Source organism: Nanorana parkeri, unplaced genomic scaffold, assembly GCF_000935625.1.
Source record: "Nanorana parkeri isolate BGI_ZX_2015 unplaced genomic scaffold, ASM93562v1 scaffold673, whole genome shotgun sequence".
NCBI classification, from domain to species: domain Eukaryota; kingdom Metazoa; phylum Chordata; class Amphibia; order Anura; family Dicroglossidae; genus Nanorana; species Nanorana parkeri.
In genome coordinates this window covers 432785-455478 of record NW_017306941.1, presented here as the reverse complement: position 1 = coordinate 455478, position 22694 = coordinate 432785, and the positions used below count along the sequence as shown (strand labels likewise).

The 22694-nt window shown below is 41.4% G+C and overlaps 1 protein-coding gene across 1 annotated transcript in view; it reads left to right on the top strand.

Annotated features, from left to right (window-relative positions):
* The window catches only part of ARHGAP42 (Rho GTPase activating protein 42), a 289730-nt gene that overhangs the window by 228398 nt on the left and 38638 nt on the right, over positions 1–22694 (top strand). Inside the window, exons 7-10 of the mRNA XM_018563547.1 lie at positions 5663–5767; positions 7129–7258; positions 17220–17320; positions 22040–22149. Coding sequence (XP_018419049.1) covers positions 5663–5767; positions 7129–7258; positions 17220–17320; positions 22040–22149 — 446 coding nt within the window. The remainder of the gene's footprint in view (positions 1–5662; positions 5768–7128; positions 7259–17219; positions 17321–22039; positions 22150–22694) is intronic.

Sequence of the window (22694 nt, the reverse complement as noted above, 5' to 3'; positions counted from 1 at the left end):
ACCGCCTGCGCGATCGGCGATGGTGTGCAATTTCGTGCACAATTGCAGTGCGGTCACAGATGTGAACCCTATCCTAAGCCTGCCTTCTAAACTACAACTCAACGTCTGAACCGCTAATAATGTAACATTATCATTGCTTGCTGGAAGCGATGCATGATGAGATATTTAGTCTTGAGAAATCAAGGTTGCATCACATCAAGCAGCAGGGAAAGAGATGCAAAGCACACTGGGAATCCATTAAGTTAATGAAACTGATGGGCAGACGGAAGGCAGCACTCAGTATATAAAAGGGATTTTATCATGTAAGCTTTGATTGCATTCTGAAAAACAACTCCAGTATGTATTCCTATTACAATGCTGATGTTATAACATGAGAGGATATGCTGGGACTTTATAACTCCTTTAGTAAAACACTACTTTTAAGGCAGTGATTTTCCACTTATAGACGTGGCCTCAAGTGCAGCCCGGGGCATTACCAGGACCACACATGCTAAAGAAAGATGTTAAAGACTGTATACGTTCTGCAGGAGATGGTCAGAGACTGCAGACATCCTAGAGGTGTTGTTGGAGAATGGTAACATGCTTCAGGAGACAGTCATAGACTCGAGACATGTTCACTAATATTACGGCCCTTTACAAATCAATCATTCACATTTGTGCTCCCAATAGACTCCTTAAAAAAACAATGTGGGCCACATTTAATATTTCTCACAGTAAGGTCTAATATAAAAGATCAGTGGAAAAAAAGGAGAAAAGTGATAAACAGCACAAAAAAACTAAAGTAGAAGCCAGTTTTAAGATTGTTTTTGCTTTACTAGCTTGAGAAAGCACCAAAACACAGACAGAGCGCTGTCTTCAGGGGCCTTGAGGGCAGCACACTAAGTTTCAATGGGCCACAGGTTGGGTACCAGTGGCCCTGAAGGCTACACAGTAAGTGCCAAATTGCCACAGGTTGGGCACCAGGGTATCAATATTCTGGTGCATCGCCCATTTATTTTCAATGTACCCTTGATGAGCTTCCATTGGCCAAAAAAATCACCTTCCTTATTTAAGCAGATCCTCCCTGTCCCTCACTTGCTCTTCACTAATGAGGTGTCCAGATGGTTACCGTCAGTGTTTTGTTTTATTTCTCTCTCTTTTTTTTTGATTAGACGGCTTGAACCAGTGGCACTTTGTCATTAGTTCAAACCATCCACAGAGCTCAATCCTCTGACTTTAAGTCAGAGACTGTTTTAGCTCTGGCCTCACTACTGTGTATCCTAGCATAGCTGTCAAAAGCCAAATTAAGTGCTGCCTGTAACTAACAGGCAGCACTCCGTCCATGACCGGTTACACAGCAGGGAGTCTGAAAGGCAGCACCCCACAACACGCTTGCACAGTACATTCACAGTATGCTGTGGGGCATGCACAATAAACTCACTTTTAGGTAAGATTCCTTTCATTGGTTTGTATTGTATTTGTGTTTATTGGTCATGTTAATTGTGTAGCACTTGTATGTTCTTCATTTTGAAAGCTTAGTAGAAGATGCATGTCTATGTAGAATTCATTACTATTGTTGTTATAAATTGTGACAGATCAACTAGTATTTTTCTGTATTTGCAGGATTTTTAAAGGGATTAAGCATAGGGAAATGTCCAGGTATCAAGGGGTGAATTTTTGCTTGGGTGGCTGAATTGGTACTGGGGGACATGCCATGTGTTGTCATATGTTGCCCAGATATTGTCAGAATCTACATAGTTAGTCAGGTTGAAAAAAGACACGTCTATCGAGTTCAACCTATAGAGATGTGAAAAAGAAAAGCCTAAACAGAACACTATGCCCATAGTTACCCCCCTGCTGATCCAGAGGAAGGCAAAATAAATACCCCTATAAAGCATGGTTCAATTTGCTCCAACAGGGGAAAAAAATCCCTTCCTGACCCCATAAGGCAATCAGATATTCCCTGGATCAGCAATCTCTGGTGCTTAATATACCTATAAGAACTCAATATCCAGTAATATTCTGTGCACTTAGGAATACATCCAGTTTTTTTTTTTTAAACAAATAACTGAGCTCGCTAGAACTAGCTCCTGGGGGAGTCTGTTCCACATTTTCACAGCTCTAACTGTGAAGAATCCTTTCCGTATGCAAAGGTTAAACCTCTTTCCCTCCAGACGCAAAGAGTGCCCCCTTGTCCTTTGCAGTGACCTTAAAGTGAATGATTTGGCACCAAGCTCACTATATGGACCATTTATGTATTTATACATTGTGATCATGTCCCCCCTTAATCACCTCTTCTCCAGAGAGAACAAATTCAGGTCAGTTAATCTTTCCTCATAGCTGAGTTCCTCCATGCCTCTTATGAGTTTAGTCGCCCTTCGCTGCACTTTCTCCAGTTCCATAACATCCTTTTTGTGAACTGGAGCCCAAAACTGAACTTTATATTCCAGATGAGGTCTTACTAATGCTTTGTACAGGGGCAGGATTATTAAATAGCCATTTTGTTACTTGCGTTTTGCCCATTTTCTGCTTGCATATTGTAATGCTTGCACGTTTGTTTTACAATGGTTGCCCATTTAACAATTGATTTTCCAAAGTATTGTATAATATTAACTATTTGTGGCCTATGTATTGTCAGTATTACCATGTTTTGCCTACATATTGTCAGGTCTCCTCTGTTTAAACATTCACATTACTATAATGAAAGTGTTAGTAAAGCTAAAACTTATTTTTTATTTGGGATAGAGTAGGGAAGGGTTAAAACCACTCACCGGTTATTTTTTTGCTGTGTTTACATTCCCCTTCACTTTAAAGGGAACACAACATCAATCTTCTCTAAGACAGTTGTCCCTAAACTGGTATCCCATTGGAAGATTGCCCCTTCTTCTGGGGACACCTTTTGGATTGCTGCTTACCACAGACTACAATGAAAACTTAACCCAGAGTCTAACCCTTCTTCATGACATCCTAAACTAAATATAAGGTTTTGCTTATAGATAAATGTTAATCCCTGATAGGCCAGGCACTATTAAACCGCAACACTATTATTCCTATGTTTCATTGTGCTGCCATCAAACCATTGCTGTTAATTTCTTTTTTTTTTAAGCAAAAAGTTTATTGGACATTTTTTCAACCAGGGCATTTTCATTGCACGGATTTTTCGTCGCTGAAACACCAACATTTAAAATCCCATACATTATATGGGGGCTATTCATGCAAATGCGCGGAATCGCACGTTCCAATACACCTGTCGCCTGAAATGCTCCCTGAGCTACTTTTGAAGCTCATTTTGTCTACAGACTTCAATGGAAACGCACTGATCAGCACGTTTTTGCATGTTTTGAATCGCCTCCAAAAAAATACACGCTTGATAAGCTGTCGCCTCGGTGTGAATGGGGCCTAAGTGTTAGACTCTCACATCATTGATACATATAGACAGTTGTTAAGAAATCCATTTACAGAAGCTCTTATCACATTTACTGTGAACACGATCCTGAGATATCATATCAATGGTAAAAATAAAGAGCATAATAGGGAGTATAAGTTGCTTGAAATGGAGGAGAAGGAAAAGATGATGTGGGAGAGAATAAGAGGTGAAGTAGAAGATCAGATTATAGGTGTGAGGAAGTCAGGAGAAAGAAAAGTAAATACGAAAAGGAGGTATAATAGAGAAGATGACAGATTGCACTTCCAAGCAGTGTTAGTCCCTAAAGGTAATGGTAATACATGTTCGAGGTAAGTATCAAGGTTAGCATAGAGATCTGAAATGATCTGTGTCCATGTAGGCAGGCCAGAGAGCCCAGGTTACCTCAAATTGAGATAGCCGATTATGTAAGTGCGCTGTCAGCTGTTCGAGGTTCATAATACAACAGACCTCCTTTGTCCACTCTTGTATGAAAGGTACGGCAGAAGAGTTCATATATCTAGGCATTAGGTTGCATGCAGCTATACTATAAAGAAGCAAAGGAGACCTTTCTTGGCATGAGCAATAGGGCCTGGGATGATGGAGAGCAATGCCATTTTAGGTGAAGGAGAAATCTGTGAGTTAGTAATATGGCAGTAGGTAGAGAATACTTTATTCCAGATTCTTTTTTTTTTTAACAGACATTTTTTTTCCAACCCTCCCAGCATCCAGGAATTGTTGACATCCCATGCTGCAAGTCCTATCTCTTCTGGTCACTTCTACTCAGTAAGGCCCCATAGAGGTCTGTTGGGCTTGCCTTCCAGCAAGGAGGCAGAAGTATGGGGCTGTACTTTAGTGGCGCGGCGGAGAGAAAGAGGGCTTGTGGTACAGGATGTAAACAACTTCTGGAAGCTGCGGATATTGGATTTTGGAAAGTATACATCTGCAGAAGGGGAGTGTGGCAACTGTTAGTGGAGGGCTAACACTTAGTGGAGGGGGCATCACCAAGGATAATCGCACTTTGCGTCTTTATTATTATTATACAGGATTTATATAGCGCCAACAGTTTGTTCAGCGCTTTACAATGTAAGGAAGACATTACAATCACAATACAATTCAAGACAAGATGGTAAGGAGGGCTCTGCCCCTGAGGGCTTACAATATAAAAGGGAGGGGCAAGTGAAACATGAGGAGGTAGCTGTGTGTGGAGAACGTGATGATTGAGCGGATAGGTTGAGGAGGGATAAGCTTACCTGAAGAGATGAGTCTTAAGGGATCACCTAAAGGCATTTAGAGTGGGAGATAGACGAAAAAGGTTGGGGTAAAGAGTTCCAGAGAATGCGAGAGACTCTAGTGAAGTCATGGAGGCGAGCATGGGAGGAGTTGACGAGTTGGAAAGCAGAAGCAGGAGGACTATTGAAGAGCGTAGGGCACGGTTAGTGTGATATTTTGAGACCAGGTTTGAGATATAGTCGGGGGCAGAGTTGTGGATGGCTCTGTAAGTGGTTTTTAATATTTTGAATTTTATACTTTGGGCGATTGGAGGCCAGTTTTAAAGAGCACTTGCGCTTTAATGAAAACTTTAGCTGTTTTCATTTCTCTCTTGCTCCCTAATATATATTTTTTCCATCATAAATATATAGTACATATAGCGTAAATCTATAAATATATATTTCATTATGTACATATATTGCATATGTATGCTTTAACATTTCAAGTAATACAACATAATGATACTCCTGCGTACTAGTACAATTCCAAAGATGCAAATTTCAGAATAAAATTCACCGCAGGTACTTTGTTTGCCGTCTCCCTCTTGACAAATGCGTGTTGTTTTCCAGCGTGCCAGCGTTTACAACTCGCAGATAACCAATATGTCCTCCACCGCTGAGGACGAGCGATATTTATGGTTCACAATTACAGGCTTAACAAAATCTTGTAATCTTACCAGTGAGCACTTGAAATAATTTATTTGCGGATGGCTGCTGAGGTGAAATGTTGAATTATAACATTCGTTTTTCTTTGCAGTCGAAATCATGGATTTAAGGACACTTTCCCTATGGAACGAATTGCCGGCTACTCATCTTCATGCCAAAGTCATATTTAACTTTTCTTTCCCCCTTAATTGAACCTTGAAGCTGAGTTCCTTTAAAACGAATGATATACCATTAATTGCAAGTGGCTGCTTATCTGTAGTAAATCTGAGGCTCTGCTGTTTACCTTATCCAGCCCGGAGTATTCATTGCCTGTTTTTTTATGTTTTTTTTTTTTACTTTGCAGCTTCTGGCGTTCCTCCAGGGTCTCTTTACCTACTACCATGAGGGATACGAGCTGGCCAGGGAATTTACGCCGTACAAGGAGCAGCTGCAATTCAATTTGCAAAACGTAAGGCCATGAATAATTGAGCCTTTGAAATATATTTTTACGTTAGTTATTTGCCCTTTAAAGTAGGACTCGGATTAAAAAGTAAGTTTAAAAATGAGAGTTAGAATAGCTAAAAATCAAGCACCCATGTATTGTATATTAAACATCAAACCATAAAGAATGGAGTGATAAACTGGATGTGAAGGAGGGAAGAAGCATAGTTTTCAAGTGCTCCTCTTTCTGGACAGCTCCCTCATTTTGCACATTGTTCTTTGGTGTTTTTTTCTTTCACAACAATGTTATTAAAGCCAAAGAATAACAATACAAAAACAAGAGAATGCAGGTCACTTCTAAAAGGGAAAAAACATTAGAAATAACAGTTTTACATACAACATAACTGAGCACACTTTTATAACAACTCAATCAAAGGTGAAAACCATAGATCCATGTAAATAATCATAGATAGAAGAAATGGCATTGAGGAATCTAAAGTATTTTATACAAAAAAGAAAAAAGTGGAAAAAGTTCCCCCTCTATCCTGTCACCTTCAATGGGACTACACAGAGAAAAAAAAAACGTGCTGCTTAAAAAACACTACAAAATCCCCGCAGAAGAGGATTAAAATTTTTTTTTAGAAAAGATGAGAAAAAGTAGGTGAAAGCAAACGAGAAAAGTAAAGAAAGAGACGGTGTTCCAGCAAAGCAAGAGAACAGTAGGGGGAGGGGGAAAAGGGGGTAGGTAAAAAGCCACCTTCAATATTCAAACACTGTCCTTTCTTCTGGAGGGTGGCTACTTTTTTTCCCCATGGTTCCTGTGTGTGACATCCACTCAGCAATTCTCCTCAGTGGTGCTCAGGTTTAAATAGCCAATGAGATGCCAAGTGCATGTTCATTCTTGCTCATGCGCACATGTATTAGCCAGTGTGTTCTTATGTGCAGTGTTATGAGCCAATGCAGCTCTTTGCCGTGAGCAAGGTCTACGCGCATATCTCCGGACACAGCCTTGAACTTGACCTTCCTGCCACCTATGCACATGCGCGGATCTTCGGGCATGGCTGCGTGCTTGATTTTCCTGACGGACAGAAGTTGAAGGAATCTCCTCAACAAAGCCTCCGACAGCAGTTGAACTTGATGGTAGTGCTTCCCTACTCAATATCCCCCAAAAATAATGTTGGGTATAGATACCCTTTAATGTGGTTTTGGTGGTGCAAGTGGGTGAGGTAGCAGACATCAAGTGGACTCTAAAGGGTTGGAGAAGCTTCTTTTACATATCCTGGACCTCCTGTAAGAAAAGAGCTCCTCGTTTGCTGGGAACATGATGTTAGATATTGAGGAATCGAGGAACCCCAACCCTAATACTGGCCATAAACTTCTCTTTTATAGACAAGGAACAACTTTGAAAGCACTCGACAGGAAATGGATCGGCTAATGCAGAGAATGAAATCTGCAGACCAGGATTACCGGCCGCCCAGTCAGTGGACAATGGAGGGATATTTATACGTCCAAGAAAAAAGTGAGTCTCACAAGTGTTGCTCTTTGACTTGCTTTAGGAGTTTTGTCGTTCCTTTCTCCAAAAATGTTGCATGAGCCTGACTTATCTGAGTCTTTTCTGTTGTGTTGAACATAACATTAGTGACCTGAAGTGGGTGCCACAGTAACATAGCTTTCACTGCTTACAGCCTTTAAAGATAAATGTAAAAATATTACCTTTACATCCAAGTTCCGTGTGGCTCACCAAGGAGAGTATAATGTCATTGGGCCTTCTTGTGGGATCGAAGGAAGGATGAGAATCTAAAAATTTGAAGAATACACTTCTGCACAATGCCGGAGTATCTTCTCATGAAATTTGGGCTTTTGAGCTTTCCAAAGTGAGACTCCGTATCATCAAAGGGTGCTTAGGACAGTTTTCTCCACTGGCATTAGTTTGCACAGCTTGGGATACTTCCATTCTGTTCTGCCCCATTTGACCTCTTTGTATGTCCTGCTAACGAGCAGGAAAAATTCCAGCAAGAGGTGTTTAGAGAGGAAAGAAGGATGTGGAATGAGAAAAAGATGTGGTCCCTCTCCGTAGCACGTCTGGTCCAAACTACTCAGTCACAGGCCTTGCAAGATAGACATAAAGAGGTTTAGGTAGAGGATAGGGACTCATTAAAAGAGACCTACACTACAAGTACTAGTGGTTAGAGGTCTTAGAGACATTCCTCCTGTGTGACGTTTTTGTTATATCTTTATTCACATCATATGGAGCGAGCTCGATTTTCAATGTACTGTACTTACTTTACTAGACTGCTCTAATGTGGTTACCAACCAAAGTTCTGTAACCTGTATGATAAGGACTAGGGCATGTCTTTTTCCATTTTCCTTTTCTGTTTACTATGTACAGGTGAAACTCGAATAATTAGAATATCGTGCAAAGTTCATTTATTTCACTAATGCAACTTAAAAGGTGAAACTAATATATGAGATAGACTCATTACATGCAAAGCAAGATAATTCACACATGCATTCACACACTTTAAGTTGTGCATTAAAATGCATTGCGTTAAGGCAGCCTATTGAAAATAATGGACTGCCAATATACCAGAATGTCCTAAAAGTCATGTGAGCTGTATTGTGCTGCAACATATGTGAGTTGGGTTGGCATTCAAAATATGCAAATATATACATGGACTTGTAATGATGAATTATAACGTGAAACCATTTTTAAGTTCAACCTGTACTGCCACACACCTTTTGCATTCATCAGCCATGTGTCTCTCAGTTGGTGTCTTTCATCCCTTTAATTACAGTCTGGTGAATGGTACATTACAATGGCTGGTTCATGCCCATTGTATACAGTTGAACCAGAACGGCATATTTACAGAGACGTTACAGTGAAATGTTGCCTTTAACCAGTACAGCCATGCATGATCTGCTCCAGCATGTTAACACATTCCCTTGTATTTTTCTGTGTCTCATTTACATCTTACAAGCCATGCAATTACTGCGTCCTCTGCTCCCATTAATGGCTTACTCTGTGTTTTTTAATGGCATGCTTTGCTGAATGTTAAGCTGCCTTGTGAAATAACTATAACATTTTTTCAATTAAAATTCTTTGCAATCTAATGCCAGTACAGTAAACCATGGCCAAAAAAAGCAGGAGATAAACATACTTCTATGAATTGCTCTGAGCTAGAGCAACACTCAAGCCAAATACCAAAATAGAAAGTTACAATGCCTATATGGGAATGGTTTTACCTGACAAAATGATTGCACTAATGTATAGCCAACCCTGATCTATTGTATAGTGAGAGGGTGATATCACTATTCGAAGTCGAGTCGAAGCTTTGCAGATTCCTTTGTCACCTCCATGGCTCCAGCATACTCCTGCTAGACGTTAGTACCACCACACTGGTGAGGGCCTCCCAGTGCTCTCTCTTCCTGAAAGCCTACGTAGATACCTTCACCTCTAGCCACCATTACTTAAAGTGACACTAAACTCAGGAGTTAAATCTTTAAAATGCAAACTGCAAACATTTGCATGGGTGCATAAAGTGACACTAATCTTAAAAATACATTCAAGTACAAAAAGATCCCAATGTCACGCAACCCACCCCAATAAATATTAAGAACTTTTTGGATGCCATTTCTATACCATCCCTCTTGTTATCAGATTGCCTATCCCTGTCTGATCCCTTTACTTTAGAAGAAATTAAAAAAGTGATTAAAACCCTCCCATAAGTCCCCTGGGGCTGATGGTTTTACAGAGGAACATTACAAATGTTTTTTGGATATTTTGACTCCTTATATGCTTATTATGTTTCACAAAGCTGCAACCTCTGGATCCTTTCCCTCAGAGATGCTTAAAGCTTTTATTGTGGCCTTGCTGAAGCCAGGGAAGGAACCAATACACCCACAAAACTTTAGACCGATATCCCTTCTAAATACGGACATCAAGATCTACGCTAAGCTGATTGGCAATTGTTTGCTATGTCTCACAGCATCTATTTATTCATCCCGATCAGGTGGGATTAGTGTGGGGAAGGCAGGCACCAGATGGCACTAGACGAATGCAGAGGTTGGTCGTACGCCTTTTCTGCTTCTTGCCCTGGATACGGAGAAGGTGTTTGACAGGATTCATTGGAAGTATCTATCCTTGACACTACAGTGTTTTGGCATAGATCGCCCAACTTTATCTGCCCTATTGGCGCTCTACTCCACCCAAACTGCACAGGTATACTTATCTGGGATGCTGTCTCATTCCTTCAATATATTAAATGGTACATGGCAGATTTCACATTGTCCCCGATCAATGCTATCCGTTCTAACCCCAATACTCCTGGCATCTCAGTCTCTTCTATTGATCATAAAATAAGACTTCTTGCGGATGACATTATCCTTACCTTACAATCCCCTGCTTCTTCCCTGGCCGAGGTTATTTCTTTATTCGGTTCAATGTCTTATTATAAGGTTAATGAGGGGAAATCTCATATTTTGGGTATAGGCATTTAGATAAGACTCTTTTACAGACTCAATTTCAATTTAAATGGGCATCAGATTTTATTACTTATCTAGGAATCTCGCTTACCTTTTCCACTACTACTTTATATAACCATAACTATGAACCCCTTTTAAAAACAGTTAAAAATTAGCTAGACTCTCTTAAAAGATTTGAATTGTCATGGACCGGTAGAGTGGCGGCATTCAAAATGAGTGTCTTACCTAAAATTTTGTTTTATTTCCACACTCTCCCTATTACCCTTCCCTGAAAATGTTTTTCTTGCATCCACTCTATGGTCAATTCATATGTCTGGGATGGGAAACATAGTAGGATTGCAAAGTCCATTTTATGGAAACATAAATCAACAGGAGGCTTGGGCCTACTTAATCTAAAAGATTACTATAGAGCTACTTTACTTGCCCAGTTCAGAACATGGTTCTTCTTGAAGGACCCACATAAACTGTGGTATAACTTAGAACAAAGTATGATTCCTTGGAGGAGATTTGCCTACCTGGTTACTAGCTACATTCCAGAGATGCGATTCACAATTAACTACACACCCCACCATTCATTCCACATTTCAGGTGTGGCTTTCTATCCTTAAAGTGACATTAAACCCTCAGATTTTTTAACATAAAACAATAGTGTAATGTGTGCCTTACTGTAATCCATGGTTGTTTCCCTTCTCTTAGCTGCTCTTCCTTTTAAATATGTATCTGTTCTCATGCTTGGAGAGAACTTCCCTTTTCAGCTGAGGGCCTCTTCCTGTAGTGCTGGCTCAGGTTACAGCCTATACACAGACACCGTGTGAGACAAGGCAGTCTGCTGAAAAGGGAAGTTCTCTCCAAGCATGAGAACAGATACATATTTAAAAGGAAGAGCAGCAAAGAGAAGGGAAACAACCATGGATTACAGTAAGGCGCACATTACAGTATTGTTTTATGTTAAAAAATCTGAGGGTTTAATGTCACTTTAAGGATGGTAAAATAGCCCTTATCATCCTTTTCTTTTCCTATCCCTTTTACAAGCTTGCAAACTCCTAATTCCTTATATCGATCTGAGTTCCTGGCGAATGCAAGGGTATTTGACTATTCTGCCGACCGCAAAAATAAAATCCTTTATGGACAGATATTGCTATTCTCAAATTGCGCACTTTAATGCCTCCGCTCAATTTAGACCTACCTGATGCACTTTGGAAATTATTATCCTCTCCTAGAATTCTTAGCAGCCACATATCCTCCTTTTATACTCTTATTACATGAGAAAACATTGTTCATGAAGCTGCCTTTCATGTCTAAATGGGAGGAAGATTTGGGTCAATCCTTCTCACAGGCCCAACTGCTATCTGCTTGTAAAGCAAGCGCATCCCATTTGAAATGTGTATCTCATTGTGAATTCTCCTTGAACATAATGCTTCGTTGACATCTAACCCCCTATCGCCTCTCGAAAATATACCCATCACATTCACCTCTGTGTTGGAGGACCTGTGGCTTTGTAGTTAATCTCTTACACATTTTGTGGTCTTGCATAATTGGAGCTAGGTGTTAATAACCCGCCCAGAGAGAGGTGTTAAACAGCATTGTATATGGCAGACAATAGATGTCTCACCCCCACCTCTATTTAAGCTTGGCTTCTCCATTATTACATAAATGACCTCTTTCACACCTCTTTTGAACCAGTCCTCCTCCCTGTCTAGGATGTGTACCTGGCTGTCTTCAAAGGAATTACCTTTTTCATTTAGATATAGGTATACTGCTGAATCCTGACCAGAGGGTTTGGCTCTTCTATGCTGTGCCATAAGCTGGTGTAGCTGCTGTTTCGTTTCACCGACATACAATTCTGAGCACTCCTCACTGCACTGGACTGCATACACAATCTTGTTCATCTTGTGTTTTGGCGTTGAGTGAAAGTAATAGGCTGCCAATGTACAAAAACGTACCAAAAAGTGAAGTGCCACAAAATTTGTAAAACGCAACGCACTATGGTGTGTTGCCTTGCATTGCGGTGCACTACATTATATTTGCATTGCCTTATTGTGTTGGGATGCCATTCAGAATTATTGGATCCACAACACATCAACTAATGTAATGCACATTGGCACACATCACTGCTGCACAATGGTGTGAATGGGCCCTAAAACATGATAGAATGATAGCACTGCGTAATGCACTAGGAGACCCCCAACAGTATGGTGCTACTGGTTTATAGCACGGTAAGTAAGATGTTACAAGATGTTACATGTGGTATATGTTCATTACAAGGGGGGAATGAACATATACATGTAACCATTGCTTTCCCTGTTGTATCAATGGTTACATTTCTATGCTCATTTCCTCCAGTGGTCTCTTGAATTGTAACATTGTATCTCTTTATCAACATTATTTTCAATCACCCTCAGCTCCATCTAGTTGCCATAATGTGGTCTTTTCCCCATTTACTCTGTTCTTTATGAATGTACATTGTTCTTTATGAATATACCTATTTTAGAACATTCGATTTTGCCCCATTCTCACAACAGCTGATTATGTCATCAGAACAAGTATACCCTAAGTTTCACTGGATGAATAAGTTATGCAAATTTTGTAAAAAATGTAGACCCCTTGATTATCCTGCTAGTAATATATTTTTTGTCCTAGTGTGACAACATTCATTAACTGTACTGTATCTATGGGGGAGCAGTGTTGTCACCCTGGGCTGCTACCCTGATTTGGATTCCAAAGAATTTCCTTAGAAAATTCATAGAATTTCCTTTCAAAGAAAGTTAAGCTGACCATACACTCAGGGCCGGATTTACTCTCTCTCTGCTGCCCCAAGGCCGGGTTCCTCAATGCGCCCCCCTCTCCGCCAAACCCTCCTCCCCTGTCAGTGAGAGGGGCTTTTTTTCTAACAGTGCTGCCCCTCTACTTCTTGCTTCAATGCTGCATGTAAACACCTGCACACCGCATGTAATGGTGATATGATTACATGCAGTTAGAAAACAGTCACTCTCCCTGGATGCATTGATCATGTATGCACAGAGAGTGATTGATTCCTAAACACATGTAATCATATGAACCATTACATGCGGTGTGCTGGCGTATACATGCAGCGGTTATCACCTGATCCTTAACTTGAATGGGTGACAGTTGCTGCTTGTAAACGCCAGATTAGGGATTCCTGCTGCAGGAAAATGCCAATTCCTGACACAGAAATCCCTAGTCACACCTAAACGTACAGGTATGAATGTGGCCTAATACACACACAAACAACAAAAAGTTTTCCCAGCACACTCACAAGCCAGCATGCAAAAAACACACACATACACATAACCACACACAGAAATACAACCCACCCCCCACACACAAACTAATGCAGAATAATACATCCCTCCACCCCCGGCACATAAAATAAAAGACAGAGCCCCATCACCTGCACATTCTCTAGTGATCCAGTAGTGATTAGTAAGGTCTGGTGCAGACCTTACTAATCCTTCCTTTTGACCGGAGCTCAGAACTGTCAGAGCTCCGGCCGATGGGAATTACTGAGTGGCAGAGCTGACAGGAGCAGCTATTCGGGTAGCTGTCCCCACAAGTCAGATATGGTGTACCTGATTTGACAGCCGGCTGCGGGCTGGCTTTGGTGGGCTTATATGGATTCTGGCCCTGCATACACTGTAAAATGTTCAACATTAAACCTGCTGGCTGAATCAAGAAAATATAACAGATTGCTCCATCACGTGCGTTGAACGAGGAATTTCCCACTGTTTGAATTGTATTCTGACGTTGGTCTCAAGCTGCTTTCAGAATACCCAAACAGAGCCAGCAGCTCATTAGCTGCCAGCTCTGTTCCTTTGAAAATTTTCCAACTGGCTGCTTCGATCAGCTGATTGAGAGTTGCCTGCCGAAAGTGTGCCAACAGCAGAACACACTGTGCAAATTTTGTCCGGTTAAGCAAGAATAGGGTATGGCCACCTTTCGTTATTCAAGTTCGAATCTTTCAGAATTTCGTTTTAGTTTCAGACAAAGTTTTCTAATTGGCCAGAAAACAGTAATGTATTCGATTTAATTTTGAACAAAATACAGATGATCTGAAATGTCATTAAAAGAACATTCAGATTTGTTTGCATCTGACCTCATTGGAATTCAGACATTCAGATGCATCCAAATGTTCGAATTCACAAAATGTCGTCCACATTTTAATTTGGAATGGAACGAAATGTACACGTCTAATAAGATATCAGACCATCCGTTCTACACTAGGGAAGGGACATGGGAAAAGCAGTCACTCGGTTTACCCAGTACAGAATTGCTGCTGGTAAATTTGTCTGCAATACAAAAAAGAAAAAGTAAAAGAGGAATTATTTCCGAATTTAGAGACAGATGTAGGAAACCTTCTAGATATTTGTGGTTGCACAGCCGGTCTGGCTTAAGCCGTAAATGTGTCACTTGTAAATGTCTTTAGAGAATGATTTATGGTCCGGACAGACAGAGGAAGTGTTTTAGTGGAGTTGGATTCAATATGTTTGTGGACACCTGTAACTTGCGCACTGGTCGTCACATCTCCAGCTAATGAGTCCCGACGGGGAGGGGGGGAGGGGGGGACAGCTGTGTATCGGTTGTGTTGTGTGTATGTGCTGTCCTACTTGTGTCTTGGAACTGAGGACCAAGATGCTGTTATCAAACTTCTATGGTTAGGAATAGAGCTCATTAAACTGCCACTTTTCTCTCACTGATGAGATTCGTACAGCTGGAGGTCAAGATGGCTAGGATCCATCGCCAAATTACTACATTCAATGGAAGCAATAGCTTTTATAGAAAGATATCATCTTTATAGCATGTGAGGAACAACTGCCCAATTAAACAACATTGAATACTTCTTTTACAGGAGGAGCTGTTGAAATGACTAAGTATATTGAATTTCCTGTTTTACCTCTTTTATTGTATTATGTATAGGTTTAAACTTTTTAGCAGTGTGTGAAAGGAGGAATAGACTCAGGCATAAAGAAAAAGCATATATATTGAGAGTCAATGAAAAGAAATATAGTAATATATAAAATGGAGACAGCTTGGCTACAATTTCATGCCAAGGCGTGCCTGTGACATTTCCCGCACTATCGATGAAATTTAGGTGTGTACTGTACCGCTCAATAAGCCTGGTATGAGGCTAGAGATCATTTGGGCATTGCTTTCTATAAGGGCTCATTTAGAACTTGGCGTCTAAGTTTTTCACACGTAAATGTGTTGTATTAAGGCAGCCCATTCAAATAAATGGGCTGGTGTCGCTCCAAAATGCTCAAAAAACGGACATGCACCATTTTTGGCTCCACAACACATGGTATTGCATTACTGTGCATTGCGGTGTGCTGCAAAGCATGTGTGCAGAAGCTGCATTGCCTTAGTGCAGGGCAAGGCAACTCCAGTCCTCCAGCTGTACTTTAACTACAAATCCAGCATGCCTCTGCCTCTGGGAGGCATGCCTGTAGCTGTCAGAATCTTGCAATGCATCATGGAACTTGTAGTCAGATCAGCTGGAGCGCCGGTGATGTCCACCCCTCCCTTAGTGTGTTGGGGTTCAAAAAGAATGGCACCCCAATACACTAATGCACGTAACAAGATTTGAGCCATCTATAGGGGGCCTTAGGGATTTGGGGCTCATTCCCATGGATGCAAATACAGGCATATAGGCATACCGCATAAAATACACCTGCATTTGCGGCACCAGGGAGCCCCAGCTGCTGCGTTTTTCTGTCCATAGGATTGTACGAACTCAATATGCTGTATGTGGATATAAATGTGCTAACGCAAGCACTGTTGTTTGCACATTCGTAAGTTCCTGAAAGTAGAAGTTGCATGTTTAGGAACTAGTGTGTCCATACAATCCTATAGACACAAAAAGCAGTAGCTGGGGTTCCCTGTTGCTGCAAATACAGCTGTATTTTACTCTGTATACCCATATGCTTGTATTTATGTCCATGGGAATGAGCCCTTATACTGGCAATTTTAGTAGTCCAATTGCACTGTTAAAATTCTCTGGTGTAGCTTGGACGTTTAGCTAGGAGCAGTTATACTTAGATGCTTTGTGGATGCAAACAGGGGCCTCAGAAACGTTTCCCTATTTGAACCTGTGTATTCCCAAATTTCTATATTTCCCTAATTCAGACACATTTTGGAGGCTGCTTTATTAAAGGAGTTATATAACAGCATCAGCATTGTAATCGGAACACTTACAAGAGTTGTTTTTGATAATGCAAAGAGTGATAAAGAGATAATAACGATAGAGTGCTGCCTTCTGTCTGTCCATCACTTTCAACAACTTCCTGGATTCCTAGTGTGCTTTGCATCTCTTTCCCTGCTGCTTCATGTGATGCAAGCTTGATTTCTCAAGACTACATATCCCATCATGCATTGCTTCCAGCAAGCAATGTTAATGTTACATTGTTCAGACATTGAGTTGTAGTTTAGATGGCAGGCGCTGTAAGAGCTGTGACACAGGTAAGTGTATATTCACAGGGAATGTGTGTCAGTGCATTGTGGAAGCACATCTTATGGGCATCTTGAATAAGTATGTTTACAAACGTCTAGATGAATATAGATGAACATTAACACGATAAAGCTTATTTGAGTTATTGGGAGTGGGATAAAATTATGGAAGTTCAATATAGAAATACAGATTTATTTTTAGCTTTTTGACCATAGATACCCTTTAAGATATGCCAGGGTGGTATCTTATGATTGGCTGAAGTAAATGGAATTCCAAGCAGAATTTCTAACATTAACACAATAAAGCTTATTTGAGAATTGAGCATTTGGGGTTACATCTACTTTAGGGAGTAAACTTCCAGATTCTAGGTGGGATTCCTGCTACTGAATCAGAACTCAGTAAAGACATATCACACACAGATTTCACAATCTAAGATATGCTTACATTATCAGCAAATTCTGTATTTATTATGTGTACGAGGTATCAGAACAGCACAATGTGACACTTTTTCTCTCTCATTGCTTTTATTATTAAGGACCTCTCGGATTTACGTGGACGCGGCATTACTGTACATACGACAAAAGCAACAAAACATTTACTATGAGCGTATCGGAAACCAAATCAGGCGGAAAAGTGGTAAGCAATTGTTTCCTTTTTTTCCTGCATAGATTAGGGCTCCCCCATGAACCAGGAACAATGCAGAAGATGTGATCTCCATGATAAAGGATATGGTAGACAATCATTGTAATGCAGGCCTGCACTGAAAGAATACAATGGCTAACGTACTACGTGACCTCTCCTTCTGAAAATGTTGGTTGCCAGGCTGTCATTGTGAACGAGTGGCTTCAGTATCTTGTCAGGCAATAACCTTGAGCCAGTGGCGTCACAAGGGTGGTGTGGCCGGGTGTCACCCGGGTTTCACCATTGCGGGGGTGACACCAAAATGACTGACAGTCATTTTGGTGTCACCCCCTCGAAAAAGTCTGGCACTCGGTCGTTGATCGAGAGCCCAACAGTGTCAGGAGAGAGGAGGGGACCCGGCGGCATACCTCATCCTGCCGCGTGAGCATCCCCTCCTCTCTCTTCCGGCGTCCATCACCAAGGCGACAATCAGATGACGTCATCGCACATGTGCGAGGTGACATCACATGACGATGCGGCGTGGTGTCTAGAGACCAGGTGACACCCGGCCTCGGGACGCCCCTGCCCTGAGCCAATATACAAATCAGGTAATCTGTTTCCACTCTGACTCAGAAAATTAAGGCTCTTTTCACATGGCATTCCAATCAGATCTGTTTGTCGGTTCTTAAGGCAGACCTGATCAGAAGCTCAATGTTAGTTTATGGGCCGGCATATATAAGCGGATGCGTCTGTTCACATCCAGTCACCTCCTAGTCCATTAACAAAAGAAAAAAGTAGAGAAGAGTTAAAATTTTGTTGACCTGATTACAATGTATCAGAGGTAATGGGATGTAAATAGACACATGTCCGCTTACATCTGACTCCCCATAGTCCTAACATGGGTCCAGTTAGTTCAGTTTATTCCTCCATCACAGTGACATCCGTTCCATACTGCTCTAAAGGGCGGGGGATCTGTGCATAGATTCCCTGCTGATCAGAACAGATGGCACCTATGAGAGGCCTTTAAAGTGTACGCCCAAAGAAGAACTTCAGGAAAAATTAGTATTTTTAATTTTAGTGCTTGTTTGTCTAGGTTCAAAAATAAAAAATGTATTCCCACCTAAAGTTCTGAGCCAGCCAGCAGCTGTCATGGCACTCCTTCCAATACACAGTGTCAAGAATGTGATGATTTAAAGGCTAAGTTCACCTTTTGCAAAAATTAAAGAAATGCATAATTAATAATATATTTTTAAAAATCTGCATTTCTTTCATTTTTGCATTTAAGCCTGGAAAGCATTGCGATTATGATCACTCAATCAGGGCTGCAGAGCTCAGGCTTCATAACATCCTCTCCCAGGCAGAGCTCTGTACTGAGGTACAGAGTTTCAGTTAGATGGCGAAGGATGGCTGGATGGGAATAAAGACAGCTCTACCGCATCTAACCAGAGCGAGGACGGCTGTAAGCCGTATGAGGTACTTTAATGCAGTTTGAAGTCCTTCCCCATCGCTCCTAACTGAAACTCCGTACATCAGTACGAGCTCTGCCAGTATGAGAATGTGAAAAAGCCTGAGCTCTGCAGCCTGATCGAGGGATCACAATTGCAATGCTTTCCAGGCTTGAATGCAAAAATGAAAGAAAAGCATATTTATATATATATATATAAAATTAAATATGCATTTCTTTAATTTTTGCAAAAGGTGAACTTATCCTTTAAGGGGCCTTCCCCTATTCTATACAAAACAAAAAAATATTTGGGGTATACATATACTTTAAATGAGGGGTGGGCAAACTCCAGCCCTCCAGCTATGAGGCATTCCAAAATGATCACCGCCACTGCATGACTCCCAGAGACAGATGCATTATGGGATTTGTAGTTTCACCACAGCTGGAGGGCCGGAGTTTGTCCACTCCTACATTAAAGTATATTTCCAATTTTGCAGTAAGTCAAAACTGAGAATATCCCTCTATCAGGGGCGTTCAGTAGTGTCCGTGGCAGGTGAGGCATCACCCCAAGCCTGTTCCTATGTGTGGAGGAGGGTGGGAGGAAACAGGGAGGAGCCTCCCTGTCCCTCACTTGCTCGTCACTGATGAGGCATGTAGATGGATGCCGTCAGTGGGTTTTTTTTGTTTTGGACGGCTTGGACCAATAGCACTGTGCCATTGGTCCAAACTATCCACAGAGGCTGTTGTAGCTCTGACCTCACTGTATTAGGTTACACACAGCAGCGGGCTTTCCCTAACATAGCTGTTCAAACCCAGATGAAGCACTGCCTGTAAGTAACACATGGCACTCCATCCATAAAATGGACCCCTTACCTTTTTTTCTTCTTCACTTCAACACATGCAGTTTATAAACCAAAAACCTATTTGGGTCTCTTTGGTAAATAAAACTGCACTATGTGCTTTATGAACTGCTCAGTAAAAAAAAAGTGTTTGTTTAATCCTTCGGTGATCTAATGAATTAATTGATTAATCATTTATTAAATTGAGCAAGCAGCGGAATAAAACAGACCTTGAATTGGGTACATAAAACACAGTCATATCTTTTCTACACTATCTATAATTCCTATTAGCGTCTCTGTGCGGCAGTAAAGAATAACATTAAACAGACTAATTGTGTGTGTAGATTAGCAGCAAAGTGAGATAAAATGTGATATTGAGTGAATAACTCACATCTACATAAGTTGTATATGTTACATCCTGTGAATACTAAAGCTAGCAAAATGCATAATGTAAAAAATAACACTTCAATGCCTTATTTACATTTTTATATTAAAAGGCCGCTATACCAAAGGTCAGCTGTTATAAACAGGGTGCCACATGTGCCTGCCTTTTAAAGCCAACATGTCAGGGTTTGTAAACAAGCACTGTGCTGATTGAGGGGAACCTTTGGCCATGTTTAAAGCAGAACACCAGGTAAAATATTTCTTAACCCTTGCAGTGGAGTTTCCCTGCACTGAAAGAGTTAAGTGCTTGTTTGGTGCAAAAATAACAAAGTTATACTCACCCGATCCTCAGAGCTTGTTGTTAGACCGGCCCATGGAGCCTCCCCCCCTCCCCCCCCTCTGCTGTAGTGGCCTAAGGTCAGTGAGCCATCCTGTATAGGATGTAAGGACACCTAGGGTTATACTACTGCTGCAGCGTAGGAGAAGACAGGCTGGAGGCAGCGCTATGACAGCCGGCCAACTGCAAGGTTCAGGCGAGTATAACTTTTTATAAGCACTTACACACAAAGAAGCACTTATCCTTTGCAGTGCTGGGGTAGCCCCACTGCAAGGGTTTAGAAAAAGTCTGCACAGAGTTCTTCTTTAATAAAAGAGATAATTGCTGCACATTGGCAGACACCGCAAGCTGCCCCAGCACAACGCCACACTTATGTACGGCATGCAATGAGTGTGCCAGAGAATGCTGGCAGATAGGCTTGTACCAACAATGGGGTGCACTAAAGCACAGTCACTGGGCAGCATTATTAAAACCCAACTGAACTGTCAGTTTAAATCCACTAAATACATTCCAAAATAATCAAAAGAAAAGGTTTGGAAAGTCTTGCAGTTTGTTTTCTTTAGCAAGCAGAGTAGAAAAGCTTTTCTCATGCCAGCACGCTGCAGAGAAGGACACATTCTCTCAGTTTGGAAGCAGGGGTTACTCTGCAGAGGTCCAACACACCCCTGCTAAATCAGAGCCAGAGCTCTCCAATCAGCAAAGCTTGAACTCTCATCTGATTGAAGCTCTGACTAAGCAGGGGGCATGTCATACCTCTGGAGAGAGACCACTGCTTCCACAGAGGATGGGTCCTTCTCTGCAGTGTGCTGGCATTGGGAAAGGGTTTTTTTTACGCACCGCTTTTTTTTTTTTTTATAAGCCTCGAATGTATTTAGCTGATAGAAACTGGGAGTTTAGTTGGGCTTTAAGCAAGAGTACTGTAATGAGCAAATATGGATGCTTCATGAACATGTATGTTTGCCACCTGTAATGTATGTTTGCCAAATTGGCCAAATGTTTGCCACTGAAGCAATGCATTTAAAATATACAATCAATGGCCAATTTATTAAGTGCATGTGTTCAAATGCTCATTAACACAAATATCCAATCAGTCAATCACATGACAGCAATCCAGTGCATTTAGACATGTAGACATGGTCAAGACAATATGCTGAAGTTCAAACTGAGCATTAGAAGGCAGAAGAAAGGTGATTCTTCCCATCTTCTGAAGGCTACTTCCGGCAGGATAACGCTATGTCATAAAGCTTACAATCATCTCAAACTGGGTTCTTGAACATGATGAGTCTACTGTACCCCAATGGCCTCCCCAGTCACTAGAACTCAATGCAATATAGCACCTCTGGGATGTGGTGGAACAGGAGATTGGCATCATGGATGTGCAGCCAACATATCTGCAGCAATTGCGTGATGCTATCATGTCAATATGGACCAAAATCTCTGAGGAATGTTTCCATCACCTTGTTGAATCCATGCCACGAAGAATTAAGGCAGTTCTGAAGACAAAAGTGGGTCCCTTGCGGTACTAGCAAGGTGTACCTAATAAAGTGGCCAGTGACATCATCATTTTTCTTTTTAGTAGGTATTATCCCAATTTAGCTGCAAAAGTGTACTGTAAACGGCATGATAAGACAGCAATAAATATGTAATAGAGTTTCTGTACTTCCCTGATCCATCCAAAATTGAACAAGCTTTAGCTATAGATACACATGTATCCTTTTCCTCTTCACCAGAACGGACTGGTCTCCAGCGCTCCAGAGATGTTCAAGCTGAAGATGTGCATACGGCGGAAGACAGACTCTATAGACAAGCGGTTTTGCTTTGACATAGAAGTCCTAGAAAGGTTTGTGTGTGTCAGTGCTTACATTACTCTCTCCTCTCATTACATTTTTTTCTTTCTTAAATGAGAAGCTTTTGATATCACCATTTAAAATCGCTTATCAATTTTACTTCCTTACCTTGACATGGCTGCCCCTATGACGAGGCGGCCTGAGGCTGTTGCCTCAGGTGGCATCTCTTTGGGTTATGGTGAAATGTGTAAGGCCATACACATCTCCTGTACCAGCTCTTAGCAACCTGGGACACTCTGGCTGGCATCCTGTCCAGCTCCTGGCAACTAGTGATATCACTGGTTGCCAGGAGCTGAGCGGGATACTCTGGCTGGCATCTCACCCAGCTCCTGGCATCCAGTGATATCAATGAGCTGGGCAGGACACTGGCCAGAGCTAGGCAGTGCACCACCAGGATGCCGTTAGCATGCACCACCAGCACCCTTTCAAACCCCCGCAGAACATGATCACCAGTACAACCCCGCCTCAGGTGACAGTTATGTCTAGGGACACCCCTGACGTCTGCTATGAAAATCCAGAAGCATCACAGGCTAGGTGT